The following is a 13,960-nucleotide window of genomic DNA, read 5'->3' on the forward strand; positions in this document are numbered from 1 at the left end:
GAGAAGTCCTCTCCGTGTACACGTAGGTTTCCTGAAAGAGGATTGTGGGGGAGAGGGAATAACTTCCCGAGTTTTCTTGCATCTGAAGAAGTGGGCTGTAGTCCACGAAAGCTTATGCTCTAATAAATGTGTTAGTCTCTAAGGTGCCACAAGTACTCCTGTTCTTTTTACGGATACAGACTAACACGGCTGCTACTCTGAAACCTGAGTTTTCTTGGTGGGGAGAGGTTGGCTAGAGATACCTCATTCCCTTTTTAAAATGGAAGAGGTATTTTTTACAGTGTAGTCCGTGTGTTCAGATGTGGGATGACTGTCATGGTGACAGTCCATGATACAAAATTACTCAAGATAGTTAAGACCCAGGCAGACTGTGAAGAGCTACAAAAGGATCTCTCAAAACTGGGTGACTGGGCAACAAAATGGCAGATGAAATTTAATGTTGATAAATGCAAAGTAATGCACATTGGAAAGCATAATCCCAACTATACATATAAAATGATGGGGTCTAAATTAGCTGTTACTACTGAAGAAAGAGATCTTGGAGTCATTGTGGATAGTTCTCTGAAAACATCCAGTCAATGTGCAGAGACAGTCAAAAAAAGCGAACAGAATGTTGGGAATAATTAAGAAAGGGGTAGATAACAGGACAGAAAATATCATGTTGCCTCTATATAAATCCATGGTACGCCCACATTTTGAATACTGCATGCGGATGTGGTCGCCCCATCTCAAAAAAGATGTATTGGAATTGGAAAAGGTTCAGAAAAGGGCAACAAAAATTATTAGGGATATGGAACGGCTTCCATATGAGGAGAGATTAATAAGACTGGGACTTTTCAGCTTGGAAAAGAGACAGCTAAGGGAAGATATGATTGAGGTCTATAAAATCATGACTGGTATAGAGAAAGTAGATAAGGAAGTGTTGTTTACTATTTCTCATAACACAAGAACTAGGGGTCACCAAATGAAATTAATAGGCAGCAGGTTTAAAACAAATAAAAGGAAGTATTTCTTCACCCAGCACACAGTCAACCTGTGGAACTCCTTGCCAAAGGATGTTGTGAAGGCCAAGACAAGGCCAGGGTTCAAAAAAGAACTAGATAAATTCCTGGAGGATAGGTCCATCAAGGGCTATTAGCCAGGATGGGCAGGGATGGTGTCCCTAGCCTCTGTTTGCCAGAAGCTGGAATGAGCAACAGGGGATGAATCACTTGATGATTACCTGTTCTATTCATTCCCTCTGGGGCACCTGGCACTGGCCACTGTCGGAAGACAGGATACTGGACTAGATGGACCCTTGGTCTGACCATTCTTATGTTCTTAAATCAACAGCAAATGGTGACTGTTTGCCACACAAACACGCTCTTGTCTAGCTTGGAAAAATGACAGGGAAAGAAGTAATGGAAAACTAGTGAAATATGCTTTGCATTTCTCTGTTGGAAACATATTTTAGAATAAGGCAGTACTGAAAGTTATCCTCTCATATTAACTTTATCCCCATGTAACTGCACTGACTTAAGTGAAGTGACTCCTGACTTCCACTGCATAAGTGAGAAGAAAATTGGGCCTAACATTTTTTAACAAGTGCTTTTCCTCATCCCTATGGCATCAAGTCTTTTAAATCTCTCCCCCACCTCCCCTTTCGCTATAAATGTCTGGCTCTGAGAAGATAGAAGACATACAGATTCTGTGGCTGACCAAAGCAGCATCTGACATTGGTTGAAGATTATGTAATAGTTCTCAAGGTTTTGGGGAGATTCATTTTCTTCCATTGTTCATTGCTCATTTGTTTGAGTTTGTTTTATAACTGTAACCCACCATCCTCATGGAGCTCATCTCGTATCCCTGGACATAAAGGCAGGACTATTCCTCCAGAGAGAGAAGTTAGAGCTTTGTTTTGTCCTCCATGGTGCAGGAAGTTGCTGTGTTACTAACATGCTCTTGTGAGACTAGTGGGGATACTCCTACTTGATAGCAGGTGGTGTGGACTTCTGGGTGGGAGTAACCTTTGGATGAAAAGCTGGGGAAAAAAAGCAACACAAACCATACTTTCTGCTACTTGCCAATCATAGCTTCCGCTGAATTGCAAGTCACCCTCGCACAAATCCTATCCCCCTAGTGATCTTTCCTTTCTGTTCTGTGTTTTATTGCTGTTTGAGCTGTGACTTGTGGGGGGAGGGTGGAAGGAGAAAAACTTGTGATCACCATTTTACATCATCTTTCACTCATGTCAGATGCTGCTTTGGTCAGCCACAGAACCTGTATGTCTGACATTTTCCAGAGCCAGATATTGCCCATAGCTGCAGTTTTCTTAACCAAGTTACACATCAAAACCATAGCTGAATGCATTGCATCCTGTTGTACTTTGGCTGAAGTTTCCATTTTGCAAATATGTGCAGCTGATCACAGCAGCAAGTTTATCAGGTAGTCTTCCTATTGCACATGATTGGTAAGAGGAAACTATTTGGGGAAAGAAAATTGCAGTGCTAATATAATGCAACATCCTTGAATGCTGTTCACCGTGCTCCCGTGCTAGACTTAGAAATTATAGGGCCAGATCCCTAGTTGGTGTAAATTGGCGGATATGGTCAATGGAGGTATGCTGATTTGCACCAGCGGAAGATCTGGCTGTATATTACTTGTTAAGGATGCTAGTGATTCCACAGAGAAAAGGAGGCACTTCTTCAAACTCTGGACACAGGAAAAGTGAGAGTTAAAACTTGGCTTATATATAATATATATATATATATGAGTCAACAGTGTGATGCTGTTGCAAAAAAAGCAAACATGATTCTGGGATGCATTAACAGGTGTGTTGTGAGCAAGACACGAGAAGTCATTCTTCCGCTCTACTCTGCTCTGGTTAGGCCTCAGCTGGAGTATTGTGTCCATTGCGGCCAAATGGGTGCCGCATTTTAAAAAAGATGTGGAGAAATTGGAAAGGGTCCAAAGAAGAGCAACAAGAATGATTAAAGGTCTTGAGAACATGACCTATGAAGGAAGGCTGAAAGAACTGGGTTTGTTTAGTTTGGAAAAGAGAAGACTGAGAGGGGACATGATAGCAGTTTTCAGGTATCTAAAAGGGTGTCATAAGGAGGAGGGAGAGAACTTGTTCACCTTAGCCTCTAAGGATAGAACCAGAAACAATGGGTTTAAACTGCAGCAAGGGAGGTCTAGGTTGGACATTAGGAAAAAGTTCCTAACTGTCAGGGTGGTTAAACACTGGAACAAATTGCCTAGGGAGGTTGTGGAATCTCCGTCTCTGGAGATATTTAAGAGTAGGTTAGATAAATGTCTATCAGGGATGGTCTAGACAGTATTTGGTCCTGCCATGCGGGCAGGGGACTGGACTCGATGACCTCTCGAGGTCCCTTCCAGTCCTATGAATCTATGAATAAAAATATAAGCCAGGTGCACAGATGTCTTAAGAGATTGGAGGAGACCAAACCTTACTCTTCGGTCACTGGCTGTCATCCAGCCCAGGTTAGATTTGACCAAAAGTCATTGCCATCGTTTGACCGTTTGGCATTCTTGGTCCCTTTCCATTGGACACAGCTGCATCACATACCACCCCCACACTTGAACGTCTTGGCAGTTTAGAGGGCTTCAGTTTCCAGGGAGGTGACTCCTGGAACTTTCACAAGTTTTACATCCCCTTTAAAAACCAAATCAAAACCTGAAACATAGATGGACTTAGTTACCAAGTAATGCTGCCTATTTAAAAAAAATAGTTGGGTTCTTTTTTTGCTAACTAGTTCCTCAGCTGGGAAAATTCCCTCTTTGTAGGTCTGGGTTGGCTTTTACGAATCACCTTGTGAAAATTTCTCTTGGGAAATTCTTAGTGTCCACTCCACTGGCAAAGTGTGGGCAGGCCTTGAGAGTGCTTCTCCACCAGGTTTTGGTAGTGCATTTCAGTCCTCTCCTGCCATGCCCCCTGCTGTACTGGTAATGAGCAGAGACCTGTGTGTGGCCTTTAACTACTTGCCAGCAGAAACGGGAAGTAAATAAAAAGGCCCATTACACGTAATACCAGCATAACTGAGTGTCTTGACTGAAGTCAGTGGGATTACTATGGGGTAAAGACAAGGTAAATGAGAGCAGAGTGAGAACAATCAAAGGCCTCTTTTTAGTGTTTGGCTGGAGCCCAGAACCAAAGGAGTATGCAGTTAATACTCATGCAGAACTACAGCTTTCCTTTGAGACTCCAAAGTGAGGAAATAGCGCATGCTACCATTTCTCTGGAACTGATTGCCTCCTGGAAGTTGCTTCAGACCGGGAACTTGCCCTTTACATTGTTAGTTTTTTTTTGCCTTTGTTTTGGATATGTTACAGAAGAATATGTGAGATCAATAGTGCATCTAAGTTGAATGGGCACAGCCCCTTGTGTTTCCGCTTCATAGAAGAAGTGAAGCGTTTTGTTGCAGGATGTGGTGAGGGTATGACTCGGCTCTTGCTAACCATAGCTACTGTCGCACTGCATTTTGCTGTCAGCGTCCCCTCTTGTTATGACTTTCAAAAATTTTCTCTGTGTGATCAAATGCATCTTAAACTTATTTTTTCCCCTATCTCCTTGGCCCTTCACTGTTGGTCTTAAATTAGTCAAGCAAATATCAGTAGCTTCAGGGGTTCATGCAAATCTCTCAGTATTGGTTTGTGCAGGGTACACATTCCCCAAGGCAAAATTGGGTCAAAAGCGCAGAGCTTCGCTTGGGTTCATCTCCAAACTGGCCCAGGCTCACTTCATCATGAGTGAATCTCTCAATGAACCTGGCTGGAATTTTGAGTGGGTCCCAACACAAATATGTGGGTGGGTGGGTGGATGTGGGCACCCCGCCCTTTCCTCTCTCGTTGGAGTGACTTTGTGAACATGTGGCATGGCTCCAGAACTGAACTTCATGGCTGTTGGATTGCTGGCAGTATGGGTTGTTAGCCATGGGGTTCTCCTGTATTTTTGGAGTGTGGAACAAGTCTTAATAGCGTCTCGGGGCCATTTCTCCTCCCATTGCACAACCGGAAAAACCTCTGGCAATGATACCCATTGCTTATATGGGAAAGTAACATTAGGAAAGTGTTTGAAATGTTCTTCATTCTCCTTAATGCAGTGTAGCAGATGCTCCAGCGCCATACGAGCAGCCAGCTCTCCTCATATGTCTAATGTCTCCAAGAACCACTGTGGAGCTACACAATGCTTCTGTTGCAGGCTCGCTTAAAATGGCCTGTCTTTGTTGGGCTGGTCAGCACTTTCCTCATTACAACACCCAAAATCACGTGTCTGTTTCACAAGAGGAATCCTGTCATTCAGGATCAGATTGGGATACCCTAGCTCACGTAGAGAGTAGTCCCCGTGATTTTTAATGAGACCGCTTCTGGAATAAGTTACTCCCCCATGTCTTTAAGGGTGTTAGAATTTAGCCTTTTGTTGAGGATCCAGCCTGAAACCAATCTCCTTGCTATGAGTCCATGGACACAGCTGTTGTGGGTAATATTTTGCTCATTTCTGCCTAGTAGCAAAATAAGGCTGTGCTAGTTTCTGAATGCTTTCATAAAACAATGTAGCTACCTTGGTACCATAGTGGTAGAGTCTTGGTGTTTTGTAGTAGTAATAACAGTAATAATCTGCTTCTTCACCCACAATAACTTGGCAAACTGGGTATAAACCTTCTCTCACTTAATGTTTTGTGTAGAAGTCAGTGACCTGGGTCTGCAACACTTTCCCTACAGTGACAGAGGCTGAATGAGGAACCTCTTTGAGAACTTGACCCTCACTCTTCTACCTTGTGCACTTCCCTTAAAGAAACCTAGTCCTAAGAGGAAAGGGGAGGGGAAACAAAGCCTATTTGGCGTTCGTTTCAGTTCTATGAGTTTGAGGTGTATGTCCAAACCTTCCCACTAAGGCATTCAAACAAATTCACTCCTTCTGAACAAAGTCTCTTGTTGAAAAAGCTGCCCCTCTAACTACTGTAAATTCTCTGTGTTGCAGATCAGAAGGTACTTGGAGAACCAGAGGCGCTCAGAGATATTTCTGTGAAGATAGAGGCCATTACGACCTTGCCATTGGAAACTGTCCCGCCGCTGTGCGTCTCTAGCTGTCGTCACTGAAGACTTGTGAAAGAGAGGAGGGAAAAAAAGAAAAATGTCCAACCCTTTAAAGCAAGTGTTCAATAAGGACAAAACCTTTCGGCCCAAACGCAAGTTTGAACCTGGGACTCAGCGGTTTGAGCTGCACAAGAGGGCTCAAGCCTCTCTCAATGCAGGGCTGGACTTGAAGCTGGCCGTCCAGCTGCCATCTGGTGAGGAACAGAATGACTGGGTGGCGGTGCACGTGGTGGACTTCTTCAATCGCATCAATCTGATCTACGGCACCATCAGTGATTATTGCACGGAACAGTCCTGTCCGATCATGTCTGGGGGACCCAAGTACGAGTACAGATGGCAGGACGAGCACAAGTACCGGAAACCCACTGCCCTGTCTGCTCCCAAGTACTTGAACCTCTTGATGGACTGGATTGAGGTGCAGATCAACAATGAGGACATTTTCCCCACCAATGTTGGTAAGTTCAGGTCTGACTTGTGGGGAAATTAATTGGACTGACACAAGATCAATTGATTTAAATCAGGGCAATTTACAACACCAAACGGAAAACCTTGAGTTAAATGATCAGTGTTAAGGAACTTTTCCATTGGTACTTCCTTTATTTTCTAAAGAGAGGTGCATCCTCATTGGTTGATATAACCATTAAAACATGTCGATTTACAACTAAATAGAGCCTTTACACTAGATTTGGAACGTCTTTTTGCTACCTAGGAGGGTACACTATAACTCTCTATATTTAAGCATTTATATAGCTTAATTCTTATTAATTGTACAGTTTTAGTATGTTAGAAAATGGTGAATGATGTATTGTTCATCGACAAGATAATCAACTTATTGGTGACGATTTGTGTCAAGCCGCACTAGGATGATAATGGGAATTTAATTAAACACACCAAATGGCATAGAATATTTATTTTTTATTAAACAAAACTACCTTTAAATGTTTTGGATACATGAATTTTAGTGTTTTTTCATGAGCCGGAGAGGAAGTTTCCATGCTGGGTGGAGTCATAAATATTAATAATTTGAGAACTGAGCTCAGGTAGGGAGAAGCTATAAAATAGAAGTATGAGACCCCCCACCCCCCACCCCACCCCACCCCTCTGGTGGCTCAGTGGATGATCCTGATGAGATGCACATAGTGTCTCCTGGAGTCAGAAGTTGGGTCCCAACCCCTGTGATGACTTTGCCAGTCCCTTGCACCCCGTGGCACAGGCCTGGGTCCTCCACAGGGTCAAGCTCTTAATACAGCACATGACCTGTTGTGCCATGTTGATAAAATGACCTCAAAAGTTTTCCCCATCTTCTTTCTTTATATAGAAAAGCAGCTTTTAACTCGGAGTTTGTCATAGAGGCTCATGGATTCAACATATTTATTTTTTTATTTAAATGTGTTAAGGCCTAAACTTATCATCATCTCAACATATTTTCTATTAAATTCAGATTTCATTTTAAACGAGTTTATTTTTTAAAAAGAAAAACGTATTTTAATTTAAATAACAAAATAAAAAATATCCGATTTCTTTTTCAGAAAAATCGACTTTTATCCACCAGTACAGATTCTTGCCCTTTCTAGTCCCCTGTTCCTTTTCCAGTAGGCACTTGTTTATGACAGTGGTTTTCAGCCTGTGGTTCGCGGACCTCTGGGCGGGTCTACAGACTCTAAGATTTCCAAAGGGGTCTTCGCCTCCATTTGAATTTTTTAGGGGTCTGCAAATGAGAAAAGGTTGAAAACCACTAGTTTATGGCATTGGATATCACTGCTGCACAGATCCTTGAGATGGTAGGTGAACTGCTTCCTCTAGTACTGACTGGCAACTTTTGGGGATTGGTCCTGCTTTGAGCAGGGAGTTGGACTAGATGACCTTCTGAGGTCCCTTCCAACCCTGAGATTCTATGAAAGTGACCGCTGATTTTGGATACCTTCGTGCCCAGCCTGAGACACGGTCGGGCCTAACTGTTTTCTTTTTTGTTAAAGAAGTACCAAGTACCTGCGGTTACCATAGATTTCGGTTAGAGTGGTGGATGCTTAGTACTTCTGGAAAATTAGGCCTAAATTGTTTCAGGCGAAGCACTCCAAATCAGAGGGTGCTCTTGCAAAACTCAAATGGCACATCAGAGATTATGTGGCTGCTGTGAGCACGGGAGGAGTCCCTCTGCTCTGCAGAGGTTGGGCTGCTGGACTTGATCTTTCATTCTGAACAGTAGTTTAGGACCGGTGCCTGCGCAACACCTGGATTTAGTCCATGTGATTGTGCCTCCATGGCTAGTCTCGATGGTAATGGCCTGCAACTTACTACTAAAAGTGTATTCTTTAGCTCAGGTAGCAGGGGCTTGTATTTTTGTTGCTGAAGGTTCTGGGTTGGCTCCCTCAAGGTCAATTTCTGTGAATGGGATTCATGGCTCTTGGAAAATCTTACTCATTCTGCCAAAGTATTTTTAGTACTGTCAGGTTGAGATAACAGAATTTAAAAATTCATCCATTCTGACTGACACCTGGTTGAGAAGGTGGAGGTGGTGGTTGACAGAGGAAAACCGCTTGCAAAATTTATCACTGTCCCATCTAGTGAAGGAAGAGGTCCAAGACTTGCAGAAGGGGTTTGCAATCTTGGGCTATGTGGACCCCTGAGTGCTCTTGGATTCCTTAGTAGCTTATAGCTCTCTTCCCCCACATTTGTGATTAACTAGAGTTGTGCCCTGGCCCTCTCATGTAGACTGTGCTGCAGTAATCCAGGTGTGCCTGCTGTACTTCAGAATCATTCGGAAGCACAGCACAGAATGTGGTGGCCCATCAGCTTCGTGGAGCAGCTCTGAGTGATGAGCACATCACGTCCATGCTCTGTGAACTACACTTGCTTCTGGCTGCAGTTCAAGGTGTTGATTCCAATTCATACCTGGCCTGGGACTTGGTCACCTGAGGGATTCTTCTCTCTCCTTATGGACCATTGCAACAACTGAGATGTTTTTGACAACAGACCCAAGCCTTTGGGATTGGTCATGCAGGGTGTTTTCAGCCGAGGGCTCCAAGCAGTGATGCTTTTTGCTCCCTAGAGCAGCCCATCAGTGCCTGCACTTACTGACTTCGTACTCTGGTGCAAGACACATCTTATTGGCTGCGCTCTGCTTTGCCTGTAGATGTGTGGCTGGTTGGGTGGTTCAGGAGTTTTGTGATCAGAATGACGCGCCTCTTATTTTATTTCCAGATCTGACATCTTTCAACCTCCCATTGCTTAAAAACGAAGGCCAGAGGGCCTGATTCTCATTTGTACTAAGAAGGCTCCTTGACACCACTCTGGCAGCGTCAAGAGGCCGTAGAGTGTGTGTAATGGTAACCTATGTCCCTCTTATGCTACCAAAGGAGTGTAACGAGGCCTTGGTGTAAACAGTTTTGGAGCCCAAAATGTCCAAACTTGGGTGCCCAAAAATAGGCTCATGAAGTTATATTTGTGCATCTAAAGGAATGGGCTGACTTTCAGCAGTGTTGACTGCCCACGGTTCCCCTTGTAGTCCATGAGAATTGCAGATGCTCTGCTCCTAAATTTAGCCTTTCAAGTGTTGGCTTAATGCTTTATACCCATGGAGAGCTGAGACTCCAGCGTCTCTCTGGTACGGTATAAAGCTTTTGGCTCCATCTCTTGCAGCTTGTGAAATGCTGGACCTTTTTGAAACCTCTCTCAGCAGTGCTTTTTCTTAGCTCTAGTCTGGGCCTGAATACAGGGCCTCTTGGACAAGTGTGATTCAGCCCTTGCTCCTTGAGTTAGCACTGCTGCAGTAGAGGTTTGCTCAGCTTTTGGAATAGGGTCAGTCTTCTGCTGCTCTGAATGACCCCAGGTGGTCTTTCAAGCAAAGCCCTAAGGCAGTGGTTTTCAAACTGCGGGTTGCGACCCAGTGCTGGGTCGCGGAATGGAAGGCGCTGGGTCGCAGCGGCTCTGGTCAGCACCACCGACCAGGCTGTTAAAAGTCCCGTCGGCGGTGCTGCCTGGCTAAGGTAGGCTACTCCCTACCTGTTCCGACACCGCACTGCGCCCCGGGCAGCAGGTCCGGCTCCTAGGCGGGGGGGCCATAGGGCTCCGCGCGCAGCCCCCGCCCCTAGCGCTGGTTCCGCTCTCCCATTCGCCAGGAACCAGCCAATGGGAGCTGGAGGGGTGGTGCCTGCGGGCGAGAGCCATGCGGAGCCGCTTGTGAGCCTCCACCTAGGAGCCGGACCTGTCGCTGGCCGCTTCCGGGGCTCTCCACGGTGTCAGAACAGGTAGGAACTGGCCTGCCGTAGTCGGGCAGCACCGCCAACAGGACTTCTAACGCCTGGGCTGCTGACTGGAAGACGCCCAAGGTAAGCCTGTGCCCCAACTTTTCGCCCCAATCCCCTGGTCCAGCCCTGAGCCTCCCCCAAACCTGGAGCTCCCTTCTACACCCCAAACCCCTCATCCCTAGCCCCACCCCAGAGCTTGCACCCCAATCCCCTGCCCCAGCCCAGAGCCTCCTCCCACAACCTGAACCCCTCATTCCCCACAGCCTCCAGCCTCTCCCACACCCCAAACCCCTCATCCCCAGCTTCCTTTGGTTGCGGGCATAAAAACATTTCTTCAACTGGGTCGCCAGAAAAAAAGTTGGAAAACCACTGCCCTAAGGCAACTCCATTCAGCTCAGGGATAGACTGGGTGATGCAAGGTCTGGGTTGGGGGTTGGGGGTGGGGAAGCAAGCAGTGGACACTGGAGGAGAGGGGATGTTGCACAAGGAAGGAACAATAATAGTCCCGTGACCCTTTGTCCTAGTTCCTGATTTGGTAATGAAACCTGTTTGCCCTGTCTGGACAGGCAACACAGGTCAAGGTTCTGCCAAATGAAGCAGAACCAGATGACGGCTGCCTGGGTGTTTGTGTGGGAGACCAACTAACAAATGGTATAGGGGAGAAGGAGCTGGTTATCCACTTGAGATCCCACCGGATCCCAGCCACTCCTGCACTACTTCAGTGTATCTAGAGCATGCCAAGATATTCATCCTTCTCAAAGCGCTAATGAAACGGCTCAATCTGATTGTGTGCAGAAAGTGTCCACCATTACTCAGACCCCATCTGCACACACACAACAACAATACTTAAATGTGGTGACATTGGGGAAGAGATTAAGACAGTAAACCACCCCCAATCTACAACAGTACCTGTATCAGTTGTCAAAATCCTTGCTGTGTGTTCATCTGGGTAACCACAGGAAGTTCTGGGGTGTGGTCCCTTTAGTTACGGTTCTTCAGCAAGGACCTCTTTTGGACTGAGTGATTGCTGGAACATCTGTTTCATTTGGAGGGGGGGAAGCTTACATCATCAAAGGAGTTCTCTGTCTTGTTTAGAGTTTTCTAGCTATGCTTATAATGCCAGCTTCACTAACTGAACACAGACTGAAAATTAATTTCATGCAGAGCTCTTGGGAGCAGGGGAAGAAGGGTATTTAACGAATACCCTTCACCTCTTACCTCCTCCTTGCATGTGGATAAGCAAGTAGACTTTAAACTCAAGTTGTTTTGTAATTACTAGAAAGAGCAGCTTATCAAACTCTACTGTATTGCAGATTGCAAATGTAGCTGTTCGAATGAAAGACACACAAACAAAATGTCGAATGTGAACAGGGGCCTATAAATGACCGAGCGTAGTATTATCTTAATTTTAACTCCTATTAACCTGAAGGATCCCAAAGGGTTTGTCAAATTTACTAAACTATATATAGGAGCCACTCCTCCCAGGATGCAGCCACTTCTAGAGTGGAGCATGGTGGTCTAATGTCTTGCATAATTTTTGTAAAAATGTCCCAACAGGAACTGAGGGAAACCATATCAAATTGAAACTGCAGATGGAAATCTATATGTGCACTAATCCAGTTTGTATTCGGGTCTCTCAATTAATACAGGACCCAATAGCATAGGTTAATAGCATTAACTTTGGAAAAATTGGTCCAAAACTTGGAGGGAATGCAGTCTGTGAATTACCCCGGAGGAAACTGTTCTTGCATCACTTCAGTACACACTGGACTGTTTCTTTTCATGCTTTAGGAAGACTGCATGGCACCATAGTCCTGGGGAAAGTGCATTTCAATAAATCATGGTGCTCGTATGTTCTTCTTGCAGGTACTCCGTTCCCCAAGAACTTCCTTCAGGTAGTGAAGAAGATTCTGTCCAGGCTCTTCCGGGTCTTTGTTCACGTCTACATCCACCATTTTGACAGGATCACCCATATGGGGTCAGAGGCCCACGTGAACACCTGCTACAAGCACTTTTACTATTTTGTGAAAGAGTTCAATCTAATAGACACCAAGGAGCTAGAACCTCTGGTGAGTGAATTTGGCTGGATTATAGCTATGAATGGCCTCAGAGTGGTGCGTCTCAAACAGAACTCTGGGATCCGGACTCCCAGTCCCTGTCCACTGAATACCAAAGTCAAACATCGGATTCAGTTTGAGAGATTCTGAGCGCTGAAGAGGGTGACTGAAATCCTGTCGTACCTATTCTGTCCTTTTTCCCCCCCCCCTCCTCCCCCGCCCCCATTACAGCTCAAAAACCTGTTCTTACCCTGCCCTCTTTTATTCTGGCCCAGATCCCAGGGTACCTCATGCGGCTGAGCAGGGCCATTACACCCACGGAGAGGGAAGCTGCCATGTTTGTAGATTCTGCCTGGTAACCCCCTTGTGCTTCAGGCTGCCATCTTGTCTGTTTCCCCACCGCCGCCACCACTCCCCATTGTCTGGTCAATGGCTGCTGTTCTTCAGTCCGGGTGCTGCACACTGCAATGAGTTGTGCACCCCTGCTGGCAAAGCTGCAATTGAATTCCAAGGATCTACGTACCCAGCCTTATCACTGTAGCCAGCACATCGCTGTGCATGACCCAGAAAGGCAGTGGGGTAGGATGTGGGTCACGGAGTCATGAGCCCTTGGTCCTAGTCCCAGTTGTCAGTGACTAGCTGTGGGACTTGGAGTGCGTATGCGCTCAGGCTAAATCACCTCCTCTGTCCCCTCCCTGTCCTTTATTTCCCCTTCTGTAAAATGAGCACAGCGATGCTCACCAACCTCATAAAGAGCATGGAGGATGCAAAGTGCCCTAGAAGTGCTAGGTGTTTGCGTTAGTCTGGAATGGTGGGTGATGGTTATTCTCTAGCTGTATGCAGCCAGACCGATTTTAATCTGATGGGGCAGCTGGGGAGGCCTCCTGCCTGTCAGTGAATAGGAATATGGGGGCAGAGGTTAAAGGTGACACTGAATTTCTTCCCCATGTGAGTGTTCAAACTGGAATACTGCTTTTTTTTTTTAATTAACGATGCTATGGAAACAACATTCCAAACTTACTAACTTTCCTGTCTCTTGTGTGTCCTTTGCTAGAAGGAAATGACCTCCCGGATGTGCCACTGAGCTCTGGACCTTCCTGCCCTCACCCAGGCCAAGCCTCCTCAGGACTGCTGAACCCCATCGCTGCACCGGAGATGCCGCTCAAGGGACGATCAGAGACATTTCATAGAAATATATTTTTATTGAGCTTTCAACTTAAAATGGAGACTGCAGAAATATTTTTTTAAAGATGCCTTAGATAACTAGTTTTTATGGTAATTTCTGTAATTGTTTGCCACTAGATGGAAACGCATCATTTTTCATCAGTTTTTTTTTAGAGGGGGGAATGAGCATTATGAGAGAACCACCTGATGTTTCATCTCACTGGCCTCCTTATTGGCTGGCCCTAACTAAACCTAGTCTGACCGCAGACTTTGTTGCTTCAAGTGTTTTTTAAGATGGACTTGCTTTCAACCTAGCCAGGGCATGGAGTTGGTCTTGAGACTGTAGCAGTGCATGGCACTGGCTGTGGGGGAGCAAGGCTTACCTGCATCCTGAAG

General features: G+C 45.5%; 1 protein-coding gene across 1 annotated transcript in view; it reads left to right on the forward strand.

Moving 5' to 3' along the window:
* MOB3A (MOB kinase activator 3A) overlaps nucleotides 1-13,713 on the forward strand; it is a 23,887-nt gene extending 10,174 nt beyond the window's left edge. The window contains exons 2-4 of the mRNA XM_034755436.1: nucleotides 5,981-6,551; nucleotides 12,210-12,412; nucleotides 13,455-13,713. Coding sequence (XP_034611327.1) covers nucleotides 6,134-6,551; nucleotides 12,210-12,412; nucleotides 13,455-13,484 — 651 coding nt within the window. The 5' untranslated portion in view covers nucleotides 5,981-6,133 and the 3' untranslated portion in view covers nucleotides 13,485-13,713. The remainder of the gene's footprint in view (nucleotides 1-5,980; nucleotides 6,552-12,209; nucleotides 12,413-13,454) is intronic.
* The last annotated feature ends 247 nt before the right edge of the window (nucleotides 13,714-13,960 follow it).

The sequence above is a fragment of the Trachemys scripta genome, chromosome 22, assembly GCF_013100865.1.
Source record: "Trachemys scripta elegans isolate TJP31775 chromosome 22, CAS_Tse_1.0, whole genome shotgun sequence".
Taxonomy (NCBI): Eukaryota; Metazoa; Chordata; order Testudines; family Emydidae; genus Trachemys; species Trachemys scripta.